Below are 24,844 nucleotides of genomic sequence, written 5' to 3'. Positions count from 1 at the left end.
CAGAACCATACCTGTTAGTCCAATCACGACCCTACGGATCAAGGGGAGAAGATTCAAAAACATTTGGTCACGTTTTTATTTTATTTTATTCCAACTGTGCATGGTTTCATTCACTTTAAATGTTTTGTTTTATTTCCAACTTGTTTTTTTTATACCCCTTTAGTACCATTTATCTTTAATTCCGTGACAGCCCTGCAGTCATGAGCCTTTTCAATTCATATGCTTGCCTGCTTGATATGTGCGGCAGCTTGTGTAGCAGAGGATGTCTCACCTGGCTGAGTTTGATTGGACTCTGGGGGTGGGTGAGGTTGCACACCTGTTGCACACACACTCAGGGAGAGATCTCCAGCATGGCAGTGGAGCACCCTTGCCATGTTCATCACGTTCAAAACTTCAAATAAACCTGTTTCAGTGTGGCTGCCACCTAGGTTCCATGTAGCAGGGACATTGCTACGATATGGAATGAGAATAATATGATCAAATATAAATATATAAATTGAAATAGAAATAGTCATATTTGACATGCTTGTCTGAATGATCCTTCTCTACTTCATGAAGTCTGATATATTCTGCATACCTTTTTGGACGGCCTTGGCAAACTTTCACATTAACTTCCATGGACCCCAGTTACTAACAAACCCTGCTGTCTATTAAACCTGATCATGTCAGATTGATGTTACCTCAGAATCCCAAGGACAGACTAAGAGACTCCTGAAAAGAGAACTATAACTTGGTATGAAGTGTTTTATCAAGGCTGTTTTTACTGCAGAGATATGACTGATATAAACATGTGTGTATGTGGGCAGGTTTGTACTATCGGGTTTCAAGATCAATTGAGCTGTGCTGAGAAATTATACTACATTCGAGGACATCCTGTTTCCTCTCTGACTTTAATAAGTTCCGGTGAAAGAAAGGCTTTTGTCAGTGGAGCAGAACTCTTGCTGACACCACACTCATCACCATGGCGCTGAACAATACCTGGGTGGTCCTGATGCTGGTCCTTAGCCTTCGTGGTCAAGGTAAGAAGATCATTACTGTATTAGTAGTTTGATTCATTCATTGAATCAATTTACAAAGAAGGTGGATACAGCCTGATGTGTGTACATCCCCTTCATTTTGGGATGTCTTTTACTTCTCCAGTTCAAACAGGGAAAATCATCGGGGGACGCCCAGCAGTCGCTCATAGTAGACCCTACATGGTGCTTTTGGAAAGGGAAATGTGGAAAAACGAAACCAAATATTGCGACGGCTTCCTGATCAGCGATGAGTTTGTGGTGACAGCTGCTCACTGCGAGGCCCGGTGAGGTTCTTAACTGACTGATCTGCAGGACAACAGCACCGTGCTGATTTGACCTATGGTTGCAACAATTGTAGAAATTGTACCTTTGTGTCCCAGTATCTATTACGTCTATGTAGGTCTTCACAAGTTCATCAATGATCAAACTCCGAAGGGTATTACAGTGAGACGAGCAATTCCACATGGGGATTTCAAGAAAATAACAAGAGACAACGACTTGATGTTACTGCAGGTAAGCATATAGCATGTCACTTATGTTTGGTTGATCATGAATCGACCTTTACGTTATGTATGCACATTACGGTGACAATGCATCATTGTTTTGACATTAACCAGTCTACCCCCCCCCCCCTTCTTCTCAAGTTAAGTGAGAAGGTGAACATCACTGAAAATGTCAGACCGATAAATTTAGCAAGCCGAAGAGATCACCTGCTGCCTCAACGGTGCATAGTCTCTGGCTGGGGATTCACTAACGAATATCAGGAATTGGCCAGCGAGCTGATGGAAGTTAATTTGACACTTGCGAAGGATACAAGCTGTCCTAAGCCCCAGGCATTCTTCTCCCTTGGAGAAATAGGACCTTCACACGTGAGTGACAAAAATATTATGCATGTTTATTTATTGATAGTGGCCTACTTGTACGCGAGTCAAAAGTAGACCCAAAAGCAATCAGTGAAATACAATTATATTCAGTGTTTGATTGTTCATTTACGAAACTGTTGAAACTGTTTTATGTGTGATTACAGGGAGACTCTGGTGGTCCACTTGTTTGTGAAGGGGAGGTGGCATACGGTGTTGTGTTGCATGGCAAACGGTCTTGCCCCCCCTACAAATATAAAGTTTTCACTAAAATCCCAGACTATCTTGATTGGATTGTAAGCCACCTGATGCAAAAGTGAATCCAGAATGTCATTGTTAATATGCTCATACTATGTGAACCATGTTGATGAATAAATGGTTGTTCCACAAACCACATTCCAAATTCCATATTGAATGAGAAAATAAAAAGGATCTAAAACTTATCAGGAAAGCATACATTATTTGTTTTTTGTGCGTGTATATGTTTGTGTCTAGGCACTTTTTCTAAGGCATCCTTACCTAGTGAAGAATGTGTCATACCTGAATAGAAATCTGGATATTTTGACATTCTTGATCAACTGATTCGATTAAGTTGGTTATCTTTAAGAAGAAACGGCTACCTCGCGTACATGCGTTTGATGACCTTAATTTGTTTGCATGATGAAGACCAAAGAAATCAATTCATTCCCTCATGACATATATAGCTATTTTCTGGATTTTACATAATAATCAAATAGCTGACATAGAAATCATTGAAATTATTAAATTCCTGTAGAATAGTTACGCTGCTTATGAGCCCCAACCGCAGTGTCAAGGAACGTTTGAATCTGGCTTGGTTTAATATAAAAGGCATGTTTGCATGTGCAACATCAAATGTAATAAAACGAAATTGGATTGACACTAATATAACTTTAATGTCCATAATGTTGGGTCAGGATAGTTGCCTATGAAACACGTAACCTGGAAAACAAAAAAAAGCTAAGGGATGCAACTCATGACCAAGAAACATTTGTAAGGGATTTTATTTTGGAAATAAACTAAATGTAAGCTGCACAAAAAATGTATAATTCTTGGATTTTCGAAACAAGTTCAGAGAAAAAACAGAACTAGCCGAAAAACACAGTAAACCAATTAAGTAGGGCTTTGTATGAATTTACTGGACTACTAATAATAATAATTCATTATATTTATATAGCGCTTTTCAATGACCCAAAGACGCTTACAGAAGGGGGGGACCTAACTCACCACCACCAAGAAAAACGTCTTTAAAAGTGTTTCTATTTCCACATCCTCCTTGCACAGAATGTGCAAATAAGGACAGTGATGAATTCCCCTTCTTTATTACGCATGAACTATGCATGACCAACGTGTGAGTGGGCACGAGCCATGGAGACCAAACACTATAAAGTGACGCATAACTCGAAACGTGTTACTTTAAAATGAATTGAGGCATAACATAAAACATGTTCTCTTAAGGTAAATTATAGAAATTAGACTGCTTGATGGGTACTCATCCAGGACTGCTCTATATCTATAAAATTGGTTCAATTGTTTAGAATAATATAATAAGTAATATTGATATTATTGCATTCTATATTCTATTTCTTTACTTTTCAATTTCAACCATTTTCCTTTATATTCATTTGACACATGATTTGAAAGATAAACTGACTGTACACCATCCACTGAACTAAAACTGTCTAGATAATGAACTGATGATATTTACAAACTACACTACTTTATTCCAATTAACGATGCCTACACTACGGTATAAGTACAGACATTATAAGATGAGATTAAAGTCTGTAACCTATACTATGTACTAAGAGCTACTAACTGTGAGAAATTGAATGGCTTGTCTGAATAACCCTCTTCTTCTACATGGAGTCTGATGTATTCTGCATGCCTTGTGGAGGGCCATAACCTTCACATTCACTTCTATGGCCCCCAGTTTCTAATAAACCCTGCTGTCTATTTAACTTGATCATGTCAGAATGATTTTACCTCAGAGTCCCAAGGACAGACTTAGAGGCTCCTGAATAGAGAACTATAACTTGGTATGAAGAATTGCAAAAGGCCAGTTGTTACTGGAGAGATATGACAGAGGTAATTCATGACCATCTGAAGTTATTTTGAGCTGTGATTATCTCTAATTCAAGTCGCTAGGCAAATGAAGACATGTATTCCATGAATGAAGATTAATTCTACTTTGTGTAGAATGAAGTGGCCATGCTCTTACAGGGATTGGGTTGTCAGTGAAGTTCACACAATCTCATTCAATCACATCCTGTTTCCACTTCTCTGACTTTAATAAATTCCAGTGAAAGTAAGGCTATTGTCAGTGGAGCAGCAGAACTCTTGCTGACACCACACTCATCACCATGGCGTTGCACAATACCTGGGTGGTCCTGATGCTGGTCCTTAGCCTTCGTGGTCAAGGTAAGAAGATCATTACTGTATTAGTAGTTTGATTCATTCATTGAATCCATTTACAAAGAAGGTGGATACTGCCTGATGTGTGTGCATCCCCTTCATTTTGGGATATTTTTTACTTCTCCAGTTCAAACAGGGAAAATCATCGGGGGACGCCCAGCTGTCCCTCATAGCAGACCCTACATGGTGCTTTTGGAAACAAGAATGTGGAATGACGAAACCAGATTTTGTGACGGCTTCCTGATCAGCAATGAGTTTGTGGTGACTGCTGCTCACTGCCAGGCCCGGTGAGGTTCTTGACTGATCCGCAGGACAACAACACTGTGCTGATTTCAGCTATGGTTGCATAAGAACAGCCTGTTCCACTGTAGTCAAGGAACTGTTTCTTAGCATTTGGTCTCCCTCAAAGTAATCAGCCCAATGTATAGATATGCTACTGGGACCTAGAAGGGCCTAAGCAACAGTAGGATTCACCGAAGTTAGCAGTTGTTTATTTTGACTTTTTAATTTGATTTCGTAATCAGGTTATGGGCCTGTATTTGCATAGCCCAATGTCTAATACAATTAGTTAACAAATGAATCAATTATACCTTTGTGTCCCAGTATCACTTACGTCCACTTAGGTCTTCACAAGCTGATCCCTCCTCCAACTCGGAAGAGTATTCCAGTGAGACGAGCAATTCCACATAAGGAGTTCAATAACAATACAGGATACAACGACTTGATGTTACTGCAGGCAAGCATATAGCATGTCACTTATGTTTGGTTGATCATGAATCCACCTTTATGTTATGTATGTACATTACGGTGACAATGCATTATTGTTTTGACTCTAACAAGTCTGCCCCCCCCCCCCCTTCTTCTCAAGTTAATGGAGAAGGTGAACTTCACTGAAAATGTCAGACCGATAAATTTAGCAAGCCGAAGTGATCACCTGCCTCAACGCTGTATAGTCTCTGGCTGGGGATTCACTAAAGAATATCAGGAATTGGCCAGCGAGCTGATGGAAGTTAATTTGACACTTGCGAAGGATACAAGCTGTCCTGAGCCCCATGCATTCTTCTCCCTTGGAGAAATAGGACCTTCACATGTGAGTGACAAAAATATTTTGCATGTTTATTTATTGATACTGGCCTACTTGTACGTAAGTCAAAATTAGATCCAAAAGCAAGCAATGAAATAAAATTATATTCAATGTTTGCTTGTTCATTTACGAAACTGTTGAAACTGTAACCTTTTTATGTGTGATTTCAGGGAGACTCAGGTGGTCCACTTGTTTGTGAAGGGGATGTGGCGTACGGTGTTGTGTCACGTGGCAATCAATCATGCCCCCCCTACAAATATAGCGTTTTTATTAAAATCCCAGACTATCTTGATTGGATTGTAAGCCACCTGACGCAAAAGTGAATCCAGAATGTCATCCTTAATATGCTCATCCTATGTGAACCATGTTGATGAATAAATGGTTGTTCCACAAACCACATTCCAAATTCAACATTGAATGAGAAAATAAAAAGGATCTTAAACTTATCAGGAAAGCATACATTATTTGTTTTTTGTGCGTGTTCATATTTGTGTCTAGGCACTTTTTCTAAGGCATCCTTACCTAGTGAAGAATGTGTCATACCTGAATAGAAATCTGGATATTTTGACATTCTTGATCAACTGATTTGAATAAGTTGGTTATCTTTAAGAAGAAACGGCTACCTCGCGTACATGCGTTTGATGACCTTAATTTGTTTGCATGATAAAGACCAAAGAAATCAATTCATTCCCTCATGACATATTTAGCTATTTTCTGGATTTTACATAATAATCAAATAGCTGACATAGAAATCATTGAAATGATTAAATTCCTGTAGAATAGTTACGCTGCTTATGAGCCCCAACCGCAGTGTCAAGGAACGTTTGAATCTGGCTTGGTTTAATATAAAAGGCATGTTTGCATGTGCAACATCAAATGTAATAAAACGAAATTGGATTGACACTAATAGACCTTAAATGTCCATAATGTTGGGTGAGGATAGTTGCCTATGAAACACGTAACCTGGAAAACAAAAAAAAGCTAAAGGATGCAACTCATGACCAAGAAACATTTGTAAGGGATTTTATTTTGGAAATAAACAAAATGTAAGCTGCACAAAAAAATTATAATTCTTGGATTTTCAAAACAAGTTCAGAGAAAAAACAGAACTAGCCGAAAAACACAGTGGGCTTTGTATGAATTTACTGGACTACTATGAAAAACGTCTTTAAAAGTGTTTTTATTTCCATATCCTCCTTGCACAGAATGTGCAAATAAGGACATTGATGAATTCCCCTTCTATATTTCGCATGAACCATGCATGACCAACGTGTGAGTGGGCACGAGCCATGGATACCAAACACTATAAAGTGACGCATAACTCGAAACGTGTTACTTTAAAATGAATTGAGGCATAACATAAAACATGTTCTCTTAAGGTCAATTATAGAAATTAGACTGCTTGATGGGTACTCATCCAGGACTGCTCTATATCTATAGAATTGGTTTAATAGTTTAGAATAATATAATAAGAAATATTGATATTAATGCATTTTATATTCCATTTCTTTACTTTCCAATTTCTACTATTTTCCTTTATATTCATTTGTCACATGATTTGAAAGATAAACTGACTGTACACCATCAACTGAACTAAAATTGGCTGGATAATGAACTGAAGATAAATACATACCACAATACTTCATTCCAATTGAAGATGCCTACACCAAATACGGTATAAGTAAAGACATGATAAGCTGGAATTAAAGTCTGCAACCTATACTGAGTACTAAGTACTACTTACTGTGAGAAATTGAATGGCTTGTCTGAATAACCCTCTTCTTCCTCATGGAGTTTGATGTATTCTGCATGCCTTCTGGAGGGCCATAACCTTCACATTCACTTCTATGGCCCCCAGTTTCTAACAAACCCTGCTGTCTATTAAATGGATCATGGCAGAATGATTTTATCTCCCAAGGAGTCCCAAGGACAGACTTAGAGGCTCCTGAATAGAGAACTATAACTTGGTATGAAGAATTGCAAAAGGCCAGTTGTTACTGGAGAGATATGACAGAGGTAATTCATGACCATCTGAAGTTATTTCGAGCTGTGATTTCTTCTAATTCAAGTCGCTAGGCAAAAGAAGACATGTATACCATGAATGAAGATTAATACTACTTCATGTAAAATGAAGTGGCCATGCCCTTACAGGGATTGTGTTGTCAGCGAAGTTCACACAATCTCGTTCAATCACATCCTGTTTCCACTTCACTCACTTTAATAAGATCCAGTGAAAGTAAGGCTATTGTCAGTGGAGCAGCAGAACTCTTGCTGACACCACACTCATCCCAATGGTGCTGCACAATACCTGGGTGGTCCTGATGCTGGTCCTTAGCCTTCGGGGTCAAGGTAAGAAGATCATTACTGTATTAGTAGTTTGATTCATTCATTGAATCCATTTACAAAGAAGGTGGATACAGCCTGATGAGTGTACATCCCCTTCATTTTGGGATATTTTTTACTTCTCCAGTTCAAACAGGGAAAATCATCGGGGGATGCAAAGCTGTCCCTCATAGCAGACCCTACATGGTGCTTTTGGAAATGAAAACTTTGCAGGGAACCATATATTGTGACGGCTTCCTGATCAGCGATCAGTTTGTGGTGACAGCTGCTCACTGCCAGGCCCGGTGAGGTTCTTGACTGATCCGCAGGACAACAACACCGTGCTGATTTCAGCTATGGTTCCACAAGTACAACAGGAACTTACAATCCAGGAGATAACTTGCATTATTCATTACTCAAAAGCTGTATTCATTCAATAACATGTGTCATTGGCCTATATCTGCACTATACGTTCAAGTACAGGTTTTATAGAGCTTTTAGTTACGATCGCCATGTCTAATACAATTTGTTAACAATTGTATGAATTAAACCTTTGTGTCCCAGTATCTATAACGTCTATGTAGGTCTTCATAAGTTCAAGAATGATCAAACTCCGAAGGCCATTCAAGTGAGTCAAGCAATTCCACATGAGGACTACAATGAAAAACCAATATCAAACGACTTAATGCTACTGCAGGTAAGCATATAGCATGAATGTTAGGTTGATCATGAATCCACCTTTATGTTAAAGAAATTATACATTATAGTGCCAATGCATTCTTGTTTTGACACTAACAAGTACACCCCCCCCCCCCCCCCCCTTTCTTCTGAAGTTAAGTGAGAAGGTAAACGTCACAGAGCATGTCAGACCGATTAATTTAGCAAGCCGAGGTGATCATCTGCCTCAACGCTGTATAGTCTCTGGCTGGGGATTTAGCGAAGAGAATCCCACCAAGATGGCCAGCGAGCTGAGGGAAGTTAATGTTACCCTTGTGAATCATACACTCCCTGCTGATCGCCATGTTTACTCCTCCCTTGGAGAAAGCGGACCTTCCAATGTAAGTGACAATATAATTATTCACATAATTTTTATTCATATCTGGCTACTGTAACACGAGTCAAAAGTAGACCCAAAAAGCAAACAGATATGTACAATTATATGTTAGTGTTTCTTCAGAATCTGTTGGAGCAGTATGCAGTAACCTCTTTATGTGTGATTACAGGGAGACTCTGGCGGTCCACTTGTTTGTGACGGTGAAGTGGCGTACGGTGTTGTGTCAGGCGGCACAAAGAACTTCAAACTGTACACTAAAATCCCAGACTATCTTGGTTGGATTTTAGGCCACATGAGGAAAAAGTGACACCAGAATGTCATCGTTAATTTGCTCGTGCTTTGTGAACCTTGTTGATGAATAAATCGCTGTTCCACACACCTGTCCTGATTCTCTCACCTCATGGAATGGGACACGTTGTGGGAGAAAATGAAAAGGAACTAAAACTTAGCAGAATAGTTTCGTGTGTGTGTGAGTGTAACTGTTTGTGTACTTTTTCTAATGCATCTAAACCTGGTTGAAACGAAGTCATCCCTGTTTAAAACTTGAATAACTTTACATTCTTGATCCACTGAATGATAAATTGTTTAAAAATTAAATTAGACTGCCACCTTGTGTACATGCATTTGATGAACTTACTTATTTAGATTAACAACGACCACATATATCAATTCTTTCCAGCATGAGATATTTTGCTAATTTATGGATTTTATATTATAATCCAATAACTGACAGAGATGACTGATCATGCCAGAATGATGTCACATCAGAATCCCATGGACAGACTTAGAGGCTCCTGAATATAGAAATATATCTTGTTATGAAGAATTGCAAAAGCCAGTTGTTACTGGAGAGATATGACAGAGGTAAATCATGAGTGACGTGTGTGTGTGTGTGTGTGTGTGTGTGTGTGTGTGTGTGTGTGTGTGTGTGTGTGTGTGTGTGTGTGTGTGTGTGTGTGTGTGTGTGTGTGTGTGTGTGTGTGTGTGTGTGTGTGTGTGTGTGTGTGTGTATAGCAGACCACTATACAGGTTTTTCTTAAACTGAAGTTAGTTTGAGCTGAGATTAGAGAACTAAGATTTGATGTGGCTTCTTGTCTAATTCAGAAAGGCAGAGTGGCCATGTACTCAGAGGGATGGTGTTTTCATTGTTGTTCAAACAACCACAATCGACCACATCCTATTTCCTCTTCTCTGACTTTAATAAGTTCCAGTGAAAGTAAGGCTATTGTCAGTGGAGCAGCAGAACTCTTGCTGACACCACACTCATCACCATGGCGCTGCACAATACCTGGGTGGTCCTGATGCTGGTCCTTAGCCTTCGGGGTCAAGGTAAGAAGATCATTACTGTATTAGTAGTTTGATTCATTCATTGAATCCATTTACAAAGAAGGTGGATACAGCCTGATGTGTGTACATCCCCTTAATCTTGGGATGTTTCTTACTTCTCCAGTTCAAACAGGGAAAATCTTTGGGGGACGCCCAGCTGTCCCTCATAGCAGACCCTACATGGTGCTTTTGGAATTGAAAACTTTCCAGGGAACCACCATATATTGTGACGGCTTCCTGATCAGCGATCAGTTTGTGGTGACAGCTGCTCACTGCCAGGCCCGGTGAGGTTCTTGACTGATCCGCAGGACAACAACACCGTGCTGATTTCAGCTATGGTTCCACAAGTACAACAGGAACTTACAATCCAGGAGATAACTTGCATTATTCATTACTCAAAAGCTGTATTCATTCAATAACATGTGTCATTGGCCTATATCTGCACTATACGTTCAAGTACAGGTTTTATAGAGCTTTTAGTTACGATCGCCATGTCTAATACAATTTGTTAACAATTGTATGAATTAAACCTTTGTGTCCCAGTATCTATAACGTCTATGTAGGTCTTCATAAGTTCAAGAATGATCAAACTCCGAAGGCCATTCAAGTGAGTCAAGCAATTCCACATGAGGACTACAATGAAAAACCAATATCAAACGACTTAATGCTACTGCAGGTAAGCATATAGCATGAATGTTAGGTTGATCATGAATCCACCTTTATGTTAAAGAAATTATACATTATAGTGCCAATGCATTCTTGTTTTGACACTAACAAGTACACCCCCCCCCCCCCCCCTTTCTTCTGAAGTTAAGTGAGAAGGTAAACGTCACAGAGCATGTCAGACCGATTAATTTAGCAAGCCGAGGTGATCATCTGCCTCAACGCTGTATAGTCTCTGGCTGGGGATTTAGCGAAGAGAATCCCACCAAGATGGCCAGCGAGCTGAGGGAAGTTAATGTTACCCTTGTGAATCATACACTCCCTGCTGATCGCCATGTTTACTCCTCCCTTGGAGAAAGCGGACCTTCCAATGTAAGTGACAATATAATTATTCACATAATTTTTATTCATATCTGGCTACTGTAACACGAGTCAAAAGTAGACCCAAAAAGCAAACAGATATGTACAATTATATGTTAGTGTTTCTTCAGAATCTGTTGGAGCAGTATGCAGTAACCTCTTTATGTGTGATTACAGGGAGACTCTGGCGGTCCACTTGTTTGTGACGGTGAAGTGGCGTACGGTGTTGTGTCAGGCGGCACAAAGAACTTCAAACTGTACACTAAAATCCCAGACTATCTTGGTTGGATTTTAGGCCACATGAGGAAAAAGTGACACCAGAATGTCATCGTTAATTTGCTCGTGCTTTGTGAACCTTGTTGATGAATAAATCGCTGTTCCACACACCTGTCCTGATTCTCTCACCTCATGGAATGGGACACGTTGTGGGAGAAAATGAAAAGGAACTAAAACTTAGCAGAATAGTTTCGTGTGTGTGTGAGTGTAACTGTTTGTGTACTTTTTCTAATGCATCTAAACCTGGTTGAAACGAAGTCATCCCTGTTTAAAACTTGAATAACTTTACATTCTTGATCCACTGAATGATAAATTGTTTAAAAATTAAATTAGACTGCCACCTTGTGTACATGCATTTGATGAACTTACTTATTTAGATTAACAACGACCACATATATCAATTCTTTCCAGCATGAGATATTTTGCTAATTTATGGATTTTATATTATAATCCAATAACTGACAGAGATGACTGATCATGCCAGAATGATGTCACATCAGAATCCCATGGACAGACTTAGAGGCTCCTGAATATAGAAATATATCTTGTTATGAAGAATTGCAAAAGCCAGTTGTTACTGGAGAGATATGACAGAGGTAAATCATGAGTGACGTGTGTGTGTGTGTGTGTGTGTGTGTGTGTGTGTGTGTGTGTGTGTGTGTGTGTGTGTGTGTGTGTGTGTGTGTGTGTGTGTGTGTGTGTGTGTGTGTGTGTGTGTGTGTGTGTGTGTGTGTGTATAGCAGACCACTATACAGGTTTTTCTTAAACTGAAGTTAGTTTGAGCTGAGATTAGAGAACTAAGATTTGATGTGGCTTCTTGTCTAATTCAGAAAGGCAGAGTGGCCATGTACTCAGAGGGATGGTGTTTTCATTGTTGTTCAAACAACCACAATCGACCACATCCTATTTCCTCTTCTCTGACTTTAATAAGTTCCAGTGAAAGTAAGGCTATTGTCAGTGGAGCAGCAGAACTCTTGCTGACACCACACTCATCACCATGGCGCTGCACAATACCTGGGTGGTCCTGATGCTGGTCCTTAGCCTTCGGGGTCAAGGTAAGAAGATCATTACTGTATTAGTAGTTTGATTCATTCATTGAATCCATTTACAAAGAAGGTGGATACAGCCTGATGTGTGTACATCCCCTTAATCTTGGGATGTTTCTTACTTCTCCAGTTCAAACAGGGAAAATCTTTGGGGGACGCCCAGCTGTCCCTCATAGCAGACCCTACATGGTGCTTTTGGAATTGAAAACTTTCCAGGGAACCACCATATATTGTGACGGCTTCCTGATCAGCGATCAGTTTGTGGTGACAGCTGCTCACTGCCAGGCCCGGTGAGGTTCTTGACTGATCCGCAGGACAACAACACCGTGCTGATTTCAGCTATGGTTCCACAAGTACAACAGGAACTTACAATCCAGGAGATAACTTGCATTATTCATTACTCAAAAGCTGTATTCATTCAATAACATGTGTCATTGGCCTTTATCTGCACTATACGTTCAAGTACAGGTTTTATAGAGCTTTTAGTTACGATCGCCATGTCTAATACAATTTGTTAACAATTGTATGAATTAAACCTTTGTGTCCCAGTATCTATAACGTCTATGTAGGTCTTCATAAGTTCAAGAATGATCAAACTCCGAAGGCCATTCAAGTGAGTCAAGCAATTCCACATGAGGACTACAATGAAAAACCAATATCAAACGACTTAATGCTACTGCAGGTAAGCATATAGCATGAATGTTAGGTTGATCATGAATCCACCTTTATGTTAAAGAAATTATACATTATAGTGCCAATGCATTCTTGTTTTGACACTAACAAGTACACCCCCCCCCCCCCCCCCTTTCTTCTGAAGTTAAGTGAGAAGGTAAACGTCACAGAGCATGTCAGACCGATTAATTTAGCAAGCCGAGGTGATCATCTGCCTCAACGCTGTATAGTCTCTGGCTGGGGATTTAGCGAAGAGAATCCCACCAAGATGGCCAGCGAGCTGAGGGAAGTTAATGTTACCCTTGTGAATCATACACTCCCTGCTGATCGCCATGTTTACTCCTCCCTTGGAGAAAGCGGACCTTCCAATGTAAGTGACAATATAATTATTCACATAATTTTTATTCATATCTGGCTACTGTAACACGAGTCAAAAGTAGACCCAAAAAGCAAACAGATATGTACAATTATATGTTAGTGTTTCTTCAGAATCTGTTGGAGCAGTATGCAGTAACCTCTTTATGTGTGATTACAGGGAGACTCTGGCGGTCCACTTGTTTGTGACGGTGAAGTGGCGTACGGTGTTGTGTCAGGCGGCACAAAGAACTTCAAACTGTACACTAAAATCCCAGACTATCTTGGTTGGATTTTAGGCCACATGAGGAAAAAGTGACACCAGAATGTCATCGTTAATTTGCTCGTGCTTTGTGAACCTTGTTGATGAATAAATCGCTGTTCCACACACCTGTCCTGATTCTCTCACCTCATGGAATGGGACACGTTGTGGGAGAAAATGAAAAGGAACTAAAACTTAGCAGAATAGTTTCGTGTGTGTGTGAGTGTAACTGTTTGTGTACTTTTTCTAATGCATCTAAACCTGGTTGAAACGAAGTCATCCCTGTTTAAAACTTGAATAACTTTACATTCTTGATCCACTGAATGATAAATTGTTTAAAAATTAAATTAGACTGCCACCTTGTGTACATGCATTTGATGAACTTACTTATTTAGATTAACAACGACCACATATATCAATTCTTTCCAGCATGAGATATTTTGCTAATTTATGGATTTTATATTATAATCCAATAACTGACAGAGATGACTGATCATGCCAGAATGATGTCACATCAGAATCCCATGGACAGACTTAGAGGCTCCTGAATATAGAAATATATCTTGTTATGAAGAATTGCAAAAGCCAGTTGTTACTGGAGAGATATGACAGAGGTAAATCATGAGTGACGTGTGTGTGTGTGTGTGTGTGTGTGTGTGTGTGTGTGTGTGTGTGTGTGTGTGTGTGTGTGTGTGTGTGTGTGTGTGTGTGTGTGTGTGTGTGTGTGTGTGTGTGTGTGTGTGTGTGTGTGTGTGTGTGTGTGTGTGTATAGCAGACCACTATACAGGTTTTTCTTAAACTGAAGTTAGTTTGAGCTGAGATTAGAGAACTAAGATTTGATGTGGCTTCTTGTCTAATTCAGAAAGGCAGAGTGGCCATGTACTCAGAGGGATGGTGTTTTCATTGTTGTTCAAACAACCACAATCGACCACATCCTATTTCCTCTTCTCTGACTTTAATAAGTTCCAGTGAAAGTAAGGCTATTGTCAGTGGAGCAGCAGAACTCTTGCTGACACCACACTCATCACCATGGCGCTGCACAATACCTGGGTGGTCCTGATGCTGGTCCTTAGCCTTCGGGGTCAAGGTAAGAAGATCATTACTGTATTAGTAGTTTGATTCATTCATTGAATCCATTTACAAAGAAGGTGGATACAGCCTGATGTGTGTACATCCCCTTAATCTTGGGATGTTTCTTACTTCTCCAGTTCAAACAGGGAAAATCTTTGGGGGACGCCCAGCTGTCCCTCATAGCAGACCCTACATGGTGCTTTTGGAATTGAAAACTTTCCAGGGAACCACCATATATTGTGACGGCTTCCTGATCAGCGATCAGTTTGTGGTGACAGCTGCTCACTGCCAGGCCCGGTGAGGTTCTTGACTGATCCGCAGGACAACAACACCGTGCTGATTTCAGCTATGGTTCCACAAGTACAACAGGAACTTACAATCCAGGAGATAACTTGCATTATTCATTACTCAAAAGCTGTATTCATTCAATAACATGTGTCATTGGCCTATATCTGCACTATACGTTCAAGTACAGGTTTTATAGAGCTTTTAGTTACGATCGCCATGTCTAATACAATTTGTTAACAATTGTATGAATTAAACCTTTGTGTCCCAGTATCTATAACGTCTATGTAGGTCTTCATAAGTTCAAGAATGATCAAACTACAAAGGCCATTCAAGTGTGTCAAGCAATTCCACATGAGGACTTCAATGAAAAAACAATATCGAATGACTTAATGCTACTGCAGGTAAGCATATAGCATGAATGTTAGGTTGATCATGAATCCACCTTTATGTTAAAGAAATTATACATTATAGTGCCAATGCATTCTTGTTTTGACACTAACAAGTACATCCCCCCCCCCCCCTTTTCTTCTGAAGTTAAGTGAGAAGGTAAACGTCACAGAGCATGTCAGACCGATTAATTTAGCAAGCCGAGGTGATCATCTGCCTCAACGCTGTATAGTCTCTGGCTGGGGATTTAGCGAAGAGAATCCCAACGAGATGGCCAGCGAGCTGAGGGAAGTTAATGTTACCCTTGTGAATCATACACTCCCTGCTGATCGCCATGTTTACTCCTCCCTTGGAGAAAGCGGACCTTCCAATGTAAGTGACAATATAATTATTCACATCATTTTTATTCATATCTGGCTACTGTTACACGAGTCAAAAGTAGACCCAAAAGCAAACAGCTATGTACAATTATATGTTAGTGTTTCTTCAGAATCTGTTGGAGCAGTATGCAGTAACCTCTTTATGTGTGATTACAGGGAGACTCTGGCGGTCCACTTGTTTGTGACGGTGAAGTGGCGTACGGTGTTGTGTCAGGCGGCACAAAGTACTTCAAACTGTACACTAAAATCCCAGACTATCTTGGTTGGATTTTAGGCCACATGAGGAAAAAGTGACACCAGAATGTCATCGTTAATTTGCTCGTGCTTTGTGAACCTTGTTGATGAATAAATCGCTGTTCCACACACCTGTCCTGATTCTCTCACCTCATGGAATGGGACACGTTGTGGGAGAAAATGAAAAGGAACTAAAACTTAGCAGAATAGCATACATTCTTTGTTTTCGTGTGTGTGTGAGTGTAACTGTTTGTGTACTTTTTCTAATGCATCTAAACCTGGTTGAAACGAAGTCATCCCTGTTTAAAACTTGAATAACTTTACATTCTTGATCCACTGAATGATAAATTGTTTAAAAATTAAATTAGACTGCCACCTTGTGTACATGCATTTGATGAACTTACTTATTTAGATTAACAACGACCAAATATATCAATTCTTTCCAGCAAGAGATATTTTGCTAATTTATGGATTTTATATTATAATCCAATAACTGACAGAGATGACTGATCATGCCAGAATGATGTCACATCAGAATCCCATGGACAGACTTAGAGGCTCCTGAATATAGAAATATATCTTGTTATGAAGAATTGCAAAAGCCAGTTGTTACTGGAGAGATATGACAGAGGTAAATCATGAGTGACGTGTGTGTGTGTGTGTGTGTGTGTGTGTGTGTGTGTGTGTGTGTGTGTGTGTGTGTGTGTGTGTGTGTGTGTGTGTGTGTGTGTGTGTGTGTGTGTGTGTGTGTGTGTGTGTGTGTGTGTGTGTGTGTGTGTGTGTGTGTGTGTATAGCAGACCACTATACAGGTTTTTCTTAAACTGAAGTTAGTTTGAGCTGAGATTAAAGGACTAAGATTTGATGTGGCTTCTTGTCTAATACAGAAAGAAAAAGGGGCCATGTACTCACATGGATTTTTTTTTAGTGTTGTTCAAACAATCACATTCGACCACATCCTGTTTCCTCTTCTCTGACTTTAATAAGTTCCAGTGAAAGTAAGGCTATTGTCAGTGGAGCAGCAGAACTCTTGCTGACACCACACTCATCACCATGGCGCTGCACAATACCTGGGTGGTCCTGATGCTGGTCCTTAGCCTTCGGGGTCAAGGTAAGAAGATCATTACTGTATTAGTAGTTTGATTCATTCATTGAATCCATTTACAAAGAAGGTGGATACAGCCTGATGTGTGTGCATCCCCTTCATTTTGGGATCTTTTTTACTTCTCCAGTTCAAACAGGGAAAATCATCGGGGGACGCCCAGCTGTCCCTCATAGTAGACCCTACATGGTGCTTTTGGAATTGAAAACTTTGCAGGGAACCACCATATTTTGTGACGGCTTCCTGATCAGCAATGAGTTTGTGGTGACAGCTGCTCACTGCCAGGCCCGGTGAGGTTCTTGACTGATCCGCAGGACAACAACACTGTGCTGATTTCAGCTATGGTTGCATAAGAACAGCCTGTACCACTGTAGTCAAGGAACTGTTTCTTAGCATTTGGTCTCCCTCAAAGTAATCAGCCCAATTTATAGATATGCTACTGGGACCTAGAAGGGCCTAAGCAACAGTAGGATTCACCGAAGTTAGCAGTTGTTTATTTTGACTTTTTAATTTGATTTCGTAATCAGGTTATGGGCCTGTATTTGCATAGCCCAATGTCTAATACAATTAGTTAACAAATGAATCAATTATACCTTTGTGTCCCAGTATCACTTACGTCCACTTAGGTCTTCACAAGCTGATCCCTCCTCCAACTCGGAAGAGTATTCCAGTGAGACGAGCAATTCCACATAAGGAGTTCAATAACAATACAGGATACAACGACTTGATGTTACTGCAGGCAAGCATATAGCATGTCACTTATGTTTGGTTGATCATGAATCCACCTTTATGTTATGTATGTACATTACGGTGACAATGCATTATTGTTTTGACTCTAACAAGTCTGCCCCCCCCCCCCTTCTTCTCAAGTTAATGGAGAAGGTGAACTTTACTGAAAATGTCAGACCGATAAATTTAGCAAGCCGAAGAGATCACCTGCTGCCTCAACGCTGTATAGTCTCTGGCTGGGGATTCACTAAAGAATATCAGGAATTGGCCAGCGAGCTGATGGAAGTTAATTTGACACTTGCGAAGGATACAAGCTGTCCTGAGCCCCATGCATTCTTCTCCCTTGGAGAAATAGGACCTTCACATGTGAGTGACAAAAATATTTCGCATGTTTATTTATTGATACTGGCCTACTTGTACGTAAGTCAAAATTAGATCCAAAAGCAAGCAATGAAATAAAATTATATTCAATGTTTGCTTGTTCATTTACGAAACTGTTGAAACTGTAACCTTTTTATGTGTGATTTCAGGGAGACTCAGGTGGTCCACTTGTTTGTGAAGGGGATGTGGCGTACGGTGTTGTGTCACGTGGCAATCAATCATGCCCCCCCTACAAATATAGCGTTTTTATTAAAATCCCAGACTATCTTGATTGGATTGTAAGCCACCTGACGCAAAAGTGAATCCAGAATGTCATCCTTAATATGCTCATCCTATGTGAACCATGTTGATGAATAAATGGTTGTTCCACAAACCACATTCCAAATTCAACATTGAATGAGAAAATAAAAAGGATCTAAAACTTATCAGGAAAGCATACATTATTTGTTTTTTGTGCGTGTATATGTTTGTGTCTAGGCACTTTTTCTAAGGCATCCTTACCTAGTGAAGAATGTGTCATACCTGAATAGAAATCTGGATATTTTGACATTCTTGATCAACTGATTTGAATAAGTTGGTTATCTTTAAGAAGAAACGGCTACCTCGCGTACATGCGTTTGATGACCTTAATTTGTTTGCATGATAAAGACCAAAGAAATCAATTCATTCCCTCATGACATATTTAGCTATTTTCTGGATTTTACATAATAATCAAATAGCTGACATAGAAATCATTGAAATGATTAAATTCCTGTAGAATAGTTACGCTGCTTATGAGCCCCAACCGCAGTGTCAAGGAACGTTTGAATCTGGCTTGGTTTAATATAAAAGGCATGTTTGCATGTGCAACATCAAATGTAATAAAACGACATTGGATTGACACTAATAGACCTTAAATGTCCATAATGTTGGGTGAGGATAGTTGCCTATGAAACACGTAACCTGGAAAACAAAAAAAAGCTAAAGGATGCAACTCATGACCAAGAAACATTTGTAAGGGATTTTATTTTGGAAATAAACAAAATGTAAGCCGCACAAAAAAATTATAATTCTTGGATTTTCAAAACAAGTTCAGAGAAAAAACAGAACTAGCCGAAAAACACAGTGGGCTTTGTATGAATTTACTGGACTACTATGAAAAACGTCTTTAAAAGTGTTTTTATTTCCATATCCTCCTTGCACAGAATGTGCAAATAAGGACATTGATGAATTCCCCTTCTATATTTCGCATGAACCATGCATGACCAACGTGTGAGTGGGCACGAGCCATGGATACCAAACACTATAAAGTGACGCATAACTCGAAACGTGTTACTTTAAAATGAATTGAGGCATAACATAAAACATGTTCTCTTAAGGTCAATTATAGAAATTAGACTGCTTGATGGGTACTCATCCAGGACTGCTCTATATCTATAGAATTGGTTTAATAGTTTAGAATAATATAATAAGAAATATTGATATTAATGCATTTTATATTCCATTTCTTTACTTTCCAATTTCTACTATTTTCCTTTATATTCATTTGTCACATGATTTGAAAGATAAACTGACTGTACACCATCAACTGAACTAAAATTGGCTGGATAATGAACTGAAGATAAATACATACCACAATACTTCATTCCAATTGAAGATGCCTACACCAAATACGGTATAAGTAAAGACATGATAAGCTGGAATTAAAGTCTGCAACCTATACTGAGTACTAAGTACTACTTACTGTGAGAAATTGAATGGCTTGTCTGAATAACCCTCTTCTTCCTCATGGAGTTTGATGTATTCTGCATGCCTTCTGGAGGGCCATAACCTTCACATTCACTTCTATGGCCCCCAGTTTCTAACAAACCCTGCTGTCTATTAAATTGATCATGGCAGAATGATTTTATCTACCAAGGAGTCCCAAGGACAGACTTAGAGGCTCCTGAATAGAGAACTATAACTTGGTATGAAGAATTGCAAAAGGCCAGTTGTTACTGGAGAGATATGACAGAGGTAATTCATGACCATCTGAAGTTATTTCGAGCTGTGATTTCTTCTAATTCAAGTCGCTAGGCAAAAGAAGACATGTATACCATGAATGAAGATTAATACTACTTCATGTAAAATGAAGTGGCCATGCCCTTACAGGGATTGTGTTGTCAGCGAAGTTCACACAATCTCGTTCAATCACATCCTGTTTCCACTTCACTCACTTTAATAAGATCCAGTGAAAGTAAGGCTATTGTCAGTGGAGCAGCAGAACTCTTGCTGACACCACACTCATCACCATGGCGCTGCACAATACCTGAGTGGTCCTGATGCTGGTCCTTAGCCTTCGGGGTCAAGGTAAGAAGATCATTACTGTATTAGTAGTTTGATTTATTCATTGAATCCATTTACAAAGAAGGTGGATACAGCCTGATGAGTGTACATCCCCTTCATTTTGGGATATTTTTTACTTCTCCAGTTCAAACAGGGAAAATCATCGGGGGATGCAAAGCTGTCCCTCACAGCAGACCCTACATGGTGCTTTTGGAAATGAAAACTTTGCAGGGAACCATATATTGTGACGGCTTCCTGATCAGCGATCAGTTTGTGGTGACAGCTGCTCACTGCCAGGCCCGGTGAGGTTCTTGACTGATCCGCAGGACAACAACACTGTGCTGATTTCAGCTATGGTTCCACAAGTACAACAGGAACTTACAATCCAGGAGATAACTTGCATTATTCATTACTCAAAAGCTGTATTCATTCAATAACATGTGTCATTGGCCTATATCTGCACTATACGTTCAAGTACAGGTTTTATAGAGCTTTTAGTTACGATCGCCATGTCTAATACAATTTGTTAACAATTGTATGAATTAAACCTTTGTGTCCCAGTATCTATAACGTCTATGTAGGTCTTCATAAGTTCAAGAATGATCAAACTCCGAAGGCCATTCAAGTGAGTCAAGCAATTCCACATGAGGACTACAATGAAAAACCAATATCGAACGACTTAATGCTACTGCAGGTAAGCATATAGCATGAATGTTAGGTTGATCATTAATCTACCTTTATGTTAAAGAAATTATACATTATAGTGCCAATGCATTCTTGTTTTGACACTAACAAGTACACCCCCCCCCCCCCCTTTCTTCTGAAGTTAAGTGAGAAGGTAAACGTCACAGAGCATGACAGACCGATTAATTTAGCAAGCCGAGGTGATCATCTGCCTCAACGCTGTATAGTCTCTGGCTGGGGATTTAGCGAAGAGAATCCCAACGAGATGGCCAGCGAGCTGAGGGAAGTTAATGTTACCCTTGTGAATCATACACTCCCTGCTGATCGCCATGTTTACTCCTCCCTTGGAGAAAGCGGACCTTCCAATGTAAGTGACAATATAATTATTCACATCATTTTTATTCATATCTGGCTACTGTTACACGAGTCAAAAGTAGACCCAAAAGCAAACAGCTATGTACAATTATATGTTAGTGTTTCTTCAGAATCTGTTGGAGCAGTATGCAGTAACCTCTTTATGTGTGATTACAGGGAGACTCTGGCGGTCCACTTGTTTGTGACGGTGAAGTGGCGTACGGTGTTGTGTCAGGCGGCACAAAGAACTTCAAACTGTACACTAAAATCCCAGACTATCTTGGTTGGATTTTAGGCCACGTGAGGAAAAAGTGACACCAGAATGTCATCGTTAATTTGCTCGTGCTTTGTGAACCTTGTTGATGAATAAATCGCTGTTCCACACACCTGTCCTGATTCTCTCACCTCATGGAATGGGACACGTTGTGGGAGAAAATGAAAAGGAACTAAAACTTAGCAGAATAGCATACATTCTTTGTTTTCGTGTGTGTGTGAGTGTAAATGTTTGTGTACTTTTTCTAATGCATCTAAACCTGGTTGAAACGAAGTCATCCCTGTTTAAAACTTGAATAACTTTACATTCTTGATCCACTGAATGATAAATTGTTTAAAAATTAAATTAGACTGCCACCTTGTGTACATGCATTTGATGAACTTACTTATTTAGATTAACAACAACCAAATATATCAATTCTTTCCAGCAAGAGATATTTTGCTAATTTATGGATTTTATATTATAATCCAATAACTGACAGAGATGACTGATCATGCCAGAATGATGTCACATCAGAATCCCATGGACAGACTTAGAGGCTCCTGAATATAGAAATATATCTTGTTATGAAGAATTGCAAAAGCCAGTTGTTACTGGAGAGATATGACAGAGGTAAATCATGAGTGACGTGTGTGGCTGTGTGTGTGTGTGTGTGTGTGTGTGTGTGTGTGTGTGTGTGTGTGTGTGTGTGTGTGTGTGTGTGTGTGTGTGTGTGTGTGTGTGTGTGTGTGTGTGTGTGTGTGTGTGTGTGTGTGTGTGTGTGTGTGTGTGTGTGTTTGTGTATAGCAGACCACTATACAGGTTTTTCTTAAACTGAAGTTAGTTTGAGCTGAGATTAAAGGACTAAGATTTGATGTGGCTTCTTGTCTAATACAGAAAGAAAAAGGGGCCATGTACTCACATGGATTGTGTTTTTAGTGTTGTTCAAACAATCACATTCGACCACATCCTATTTCCTCTTCTCTGACTTTAATAAGTTCCAGTGAAAGTAAGGCTATTGTCAGTGGAGCAGCAGAACTCTTGCTGACACCACACTCATCACCATGGCGCTGCACAATACCTGGGTGGTCCTGATGCTGGTCCTTAGCCTTCGTGGTCAAGGTAAGAAGATCATTACTGTATTAGTAGTTTGATTCATTCATTGAATCCATTTACAAAGAAGGTGGATACAGCCTGATGTGTGTGCATCCCCTTCATTTTGGGATCTTTTTTACTTCTCCAGTTCAAACAGGGAAAATCATCGGGGGACGCCCAGCTGTCCCTCATAGTAGACCCTACATGGTGCTTTTGGAATTGAAAACTTTGCAGGGAACCACCATATATTGTGATGGCTTCCTGATCAGCGATCAGTTTGTGGTGACAGCTGCTCACTGCCAGGCCCGGTGAGGTTCTTGACTGATCCGCAGGACAACATCTCCGTGCTGATTTCAGCTATGGTTCCACAAGTAAAACAGGAACTTACAATCCAGGAGATAACTTGCATTATTCATTACTCAAAAGCTGTATTCATTCAATAATGTGTTAATGGCCTATATCTGCACTATACGTTCAACTACAGGTTTATAGAGCTTTTAGTTACAAGCACCATGTCCAATAAACAATTTTAACAATTGCATCAATTATAATTTTGTTTCCCAGTATCTATAAGGTCTTTGTAGGTCTTCATAAGTTCAAAAATGATCCTCCTCCGAAGGCCATTCAAGTGAAGCGAGAAATTCCACATGAGGACTACAATAATAAAACAAAAATTAACGACTTGATGTTACTGCAGGTAAGCATGAATCCACCTTAATGTTATTCATGTACATTATAGTGCCAATGCATTCTTGTTTTGACACTAACCAGTAACCCCCCCCCCCTTTTTCTTCTCCAGTTAAGTGAGAGGGTAAACTTCACAGAGGATGTCGGTCCGATTAATTTAGCACACCGAGGTGATCATCTACCTCAACGCTGTATAGTCTCTGGCTGGGGATTTAGCGAAGAGAATCCGAACGACATGGCCAGCGAGCTGAGGGAAGTTAATGTTACCCTTGTGAATCGTACACTCCCTGCTGAGCGCCATGCATACTTCTCCGGTGGAAAAATCGGACCTTCATATGTAAGTGACAATATAATTATTCCCATGTTTTTTTATTCATATCTGGCTAATCTGTTGAAAGTGTAACCTCTTCATGTGTGATTACAGGGAGACTCTGGCGGTCCACTTGTTTGTGAATGTGAAGTGGCGTACGGTGTTGTGTCATGCGGAAGACAGGACGTAAAAGTGTACACCAAAATCCCAGACTATCTTTGTTGGATTGAACGCCACATAAGGAAAAAAGTGACTCCAGAATGTCATCGTTAATTTGCTCGTGCTTTGTGAACTATGTTGATGAATAAATCGCTGTTCCACACACCTGTCCTGTCTTCTCACCACATGGAATGGGATACGTAACGTTGAAGGAGAAAATGAAAATGAACTAAAACTTAGCAAAATAGCATACATTCTTTGTTTTCGTGTGTGTGTGCGTGTAAATCTTTGTGTGTATGTACTTTTTCTAATGCATCTAAATCTAGTTGAAACAAAGTCAACCCTGTTTAAAACTTGAATAACTTTACATTCTTGATAAACTGATTGATTAATTGGTTAAAATTAAATAAGACATGGTGTACCTGCATTCGATGAACTTACTTTTCTTTGATTAAGAACGACCAAAGAAATTCTTCCCATATGAGATATTTTGGTAATTTATAGATTTTATATTATCCAATAACTGACAGAGATGACTGATCATGTCATAATGATGTTACCTCAGAATCCCAAGGACAGACTTAGAGGTTCCTGAATAGAGAAATATAACTTGTTATGAAGAATTGCAAAAGCCAGTTGTTACTGGAGAGATATGCAGGTAAATCATGGGTGACGTGTGTGTGTTTGCGTGCATTTGTGT

General features: G+C 39.6%; 8 protein-coding genes across 9 annotated transcripts; all 8 read left to right on the top strand.

Moving 5' to 3' along the window:
- The first annotated feature begins 892 nt into the window (after window positions 1-892).
- Window positions 893-2,319, top strand: LOC132469738 (granzyme B(G,H)-like). Its single transcript, XM_060067747.1, has 5 exons — window positions 893-1,019; window positions 1,141-1,300; window positions 1,397-1,529; window positions 1,661-1,885; window positions 2,044-2,319. Exons 1-5 carry the CDS (start codon window positions 962-964, stop codon window positions 2,194-2,196), a joined length of 729 nt encoding a protein of 242 aa, XP_059923730.1. The 5' UTR covers window positions 893-961; the 3' UTR covers window positions 2,197-2,319.
- A 1,852-nt stretch (window positions 2,320-4,171) lies between these two features.
- On the top strand, window positions 4,172-5,839 carry LOC132469164 (granzyme B(G,H)-like). The gene is made up of 5 exons (XM_060067100.1): window positions 4,172-4,315; window positions 4,437-4,596; window positions 4,913-5,045; window positions 5,178-5,399; window positions 5,564-5,839. The coding sequence occupies exons 1-5, from the start codon at window positions 4,258-4,260 to the stop codon at window positions 5,714-5,716; spliced, it is 726 nt and encodes a 241-aa protein (XP_059923083.1). The 5' UTR covers window positions 4,172-4,257; the 3' UTR covers window positions 5,717-5,839.
- Window positions 5,840-7,652: 1,813 nt separating this feature from the next.
- Window positions 7,653-9,147, top strand: LOC132469169 (granzyme B(G,H)-like). The gene is made up of 5 exons (XM_060067104.1): window positions 7,653-7,742; window positions 7,864-8,020; window positions 8,280-8,412; window positions 8,549-8,773; window positions 8,939-9,147. Exons 1-5 carry the CDS (start codon window positions 7,685-7,687, stop codon window positions 9,074-9,076), a joined length of 711 nt encoding a protein of 236 aa, XP_059923087.1. The 5' UTR covers window positions 7,653-7,684; the 3' UTR covers window positions 9,077-9,147.
- Window positions 9,148-9,893: 746 nt separating this feature from the next.
- Window positions 9,894-11,504, top strand: LOC132469167 (granzyme B(G,H)-like). The gene is made up of 5 exons (XM_060067102.1): window positions 9,894-10,098; window positions 10,220-10,379; window positions 10,639-10,771; window positions 10,906-11,130; window positions 11,296-11,504. The coding sequence occupies exons 1-5, from the start codon at window positions 10,041-10,043 to the stop codon at window positions 11,431-11,433; spliced, it is 714 nt and encodes a 237-aa protein (XP_059923085.1). The 5' UTR covers window positions 9,894-10,040; the 3' UTR covers window positions 11,434-11,504.
- A 739-nt stretch (window positions 11,505-12,243) lies between these two features.
- LOC132469168 (granzyme B(G,H)-like) lies at window positions 12,244-13,856 on the top strand. The gene is made up of 5 exons (XM_060067103.1): window positions 12,244-12,449; window positions 12,571-12,730; window positions 12,990-13,122; window positions 13,258-13,482; window positions 13,648-13,856. The coding sequence occupies exons 1-5, from the start codon at window positions 12,392-12,394 to the stop codon at window positions 13,783-13,785; spliced, it is 714 nt and encodes a 237-aa protein (XP_059923086.1). The 5' UTR covers window positions 12,244-12,391; the 3' UTR covers window positions 13,786-13,856.
- A 754-nt stretch (window positions 13,857-14,610) lies between these two features.
- LOC132469165 (granzyme B(G,H)-like) lies at window positions 14,611-16,883 on the top strand. The gene is made up of 5 exons (XM_060067101.1): window positions 14,611-14,815; window positions 14,937-15,096; window positions 15,356-15,488; window positions 15,622-15,846; window positions 16,011-16,883. Exons 1-5 carry the CDS (start codon window positions 14,758-14,760, stop codon window positions 16,146-16,148), a joined length of 714 nt encoding a protein of 237 aa, XP_059923084.1. The 5' UTR covers window positions 14,611-14,757; the 3' UTR covers window positions 16,149-16,883.
- Window positions 16,884-17,036: 153 nt separating this feature from the next.
- Window positions 17,037-22,275, top strand: LOC132469836 (granzyme B(G,H)-like). 2 transcript variants are annotated; one of them, XM_060067926.1, is made up of 5 exons: window positions 17,037-17,197; window positions 17,319-17,478; window positions 21,164-21,296; window positions 21,429-21,653; window positions 21,818-22,275. In XM_060067926.1, the coding sequence occupies exons 1-5, from the start codon at window positions 17,140-17,142 to the stop codon at window positions 21,953-21,955; spliced, it is 714 nt and encodes a 237-aa protein (XP_059923909.1). In that variant the 5' UTR covers window positions 17,037-17,139; the 3' UTR covers window positions 21,956-22,275. The 2 variants fall into 2 exon arrangements, with proteins under 2 accessions (XP_059923909.1, XP_059923910.1); XM_060067927.1 differs by lacking the exons at window positions 17,037-17,197; window positions 17,319-17,478 and adding exons at window positions 20,490-20,626; window positions 20,748-20,904.
- A 132-nt stretch (window positions 22,276-22,407) lies between these two features.
- On the top strand, window positions 22,408-24,309 carry LOC132469835 (mast cell protease 1A-like). Its single transcript, XM_060067925.1, has 5 exons — window positions 22,408-23,015; window positions 23,137-23,296; window positions 23,553-23,685; window positions 23,788-24,012; window positions 24,100-24,309. The coding sequence occupies exons 1-5, from the start codon at window positions 22,958-22,960 to the stop codon at window positions 24,256-24,258; spliced, it is 735 nt and encodes a 244-aa protein (XP_059923908.1). The 5' UTR covers window positions 22,408-22,957; the 3' UTR covers window positions 24,259-24,309.
- Window positions 24,310-24,844: the final 535 nt, after the last annotated feature.

Source organism: Gadus macrocephalus, chromosome 12 (assembly GCF_031168955.1).
Source record: "Gadus macrocephalus chromosome 12, ASM3116895v1".
NCBI lineage: Eukaryota > Metazoa > Chordata > Actinopteri > Gadiformes > Gadidae > Gadus > Gadus macrocephalus.
This window is presented reverse-complemented; position numbering and strand designations above follow the sequence as displayed.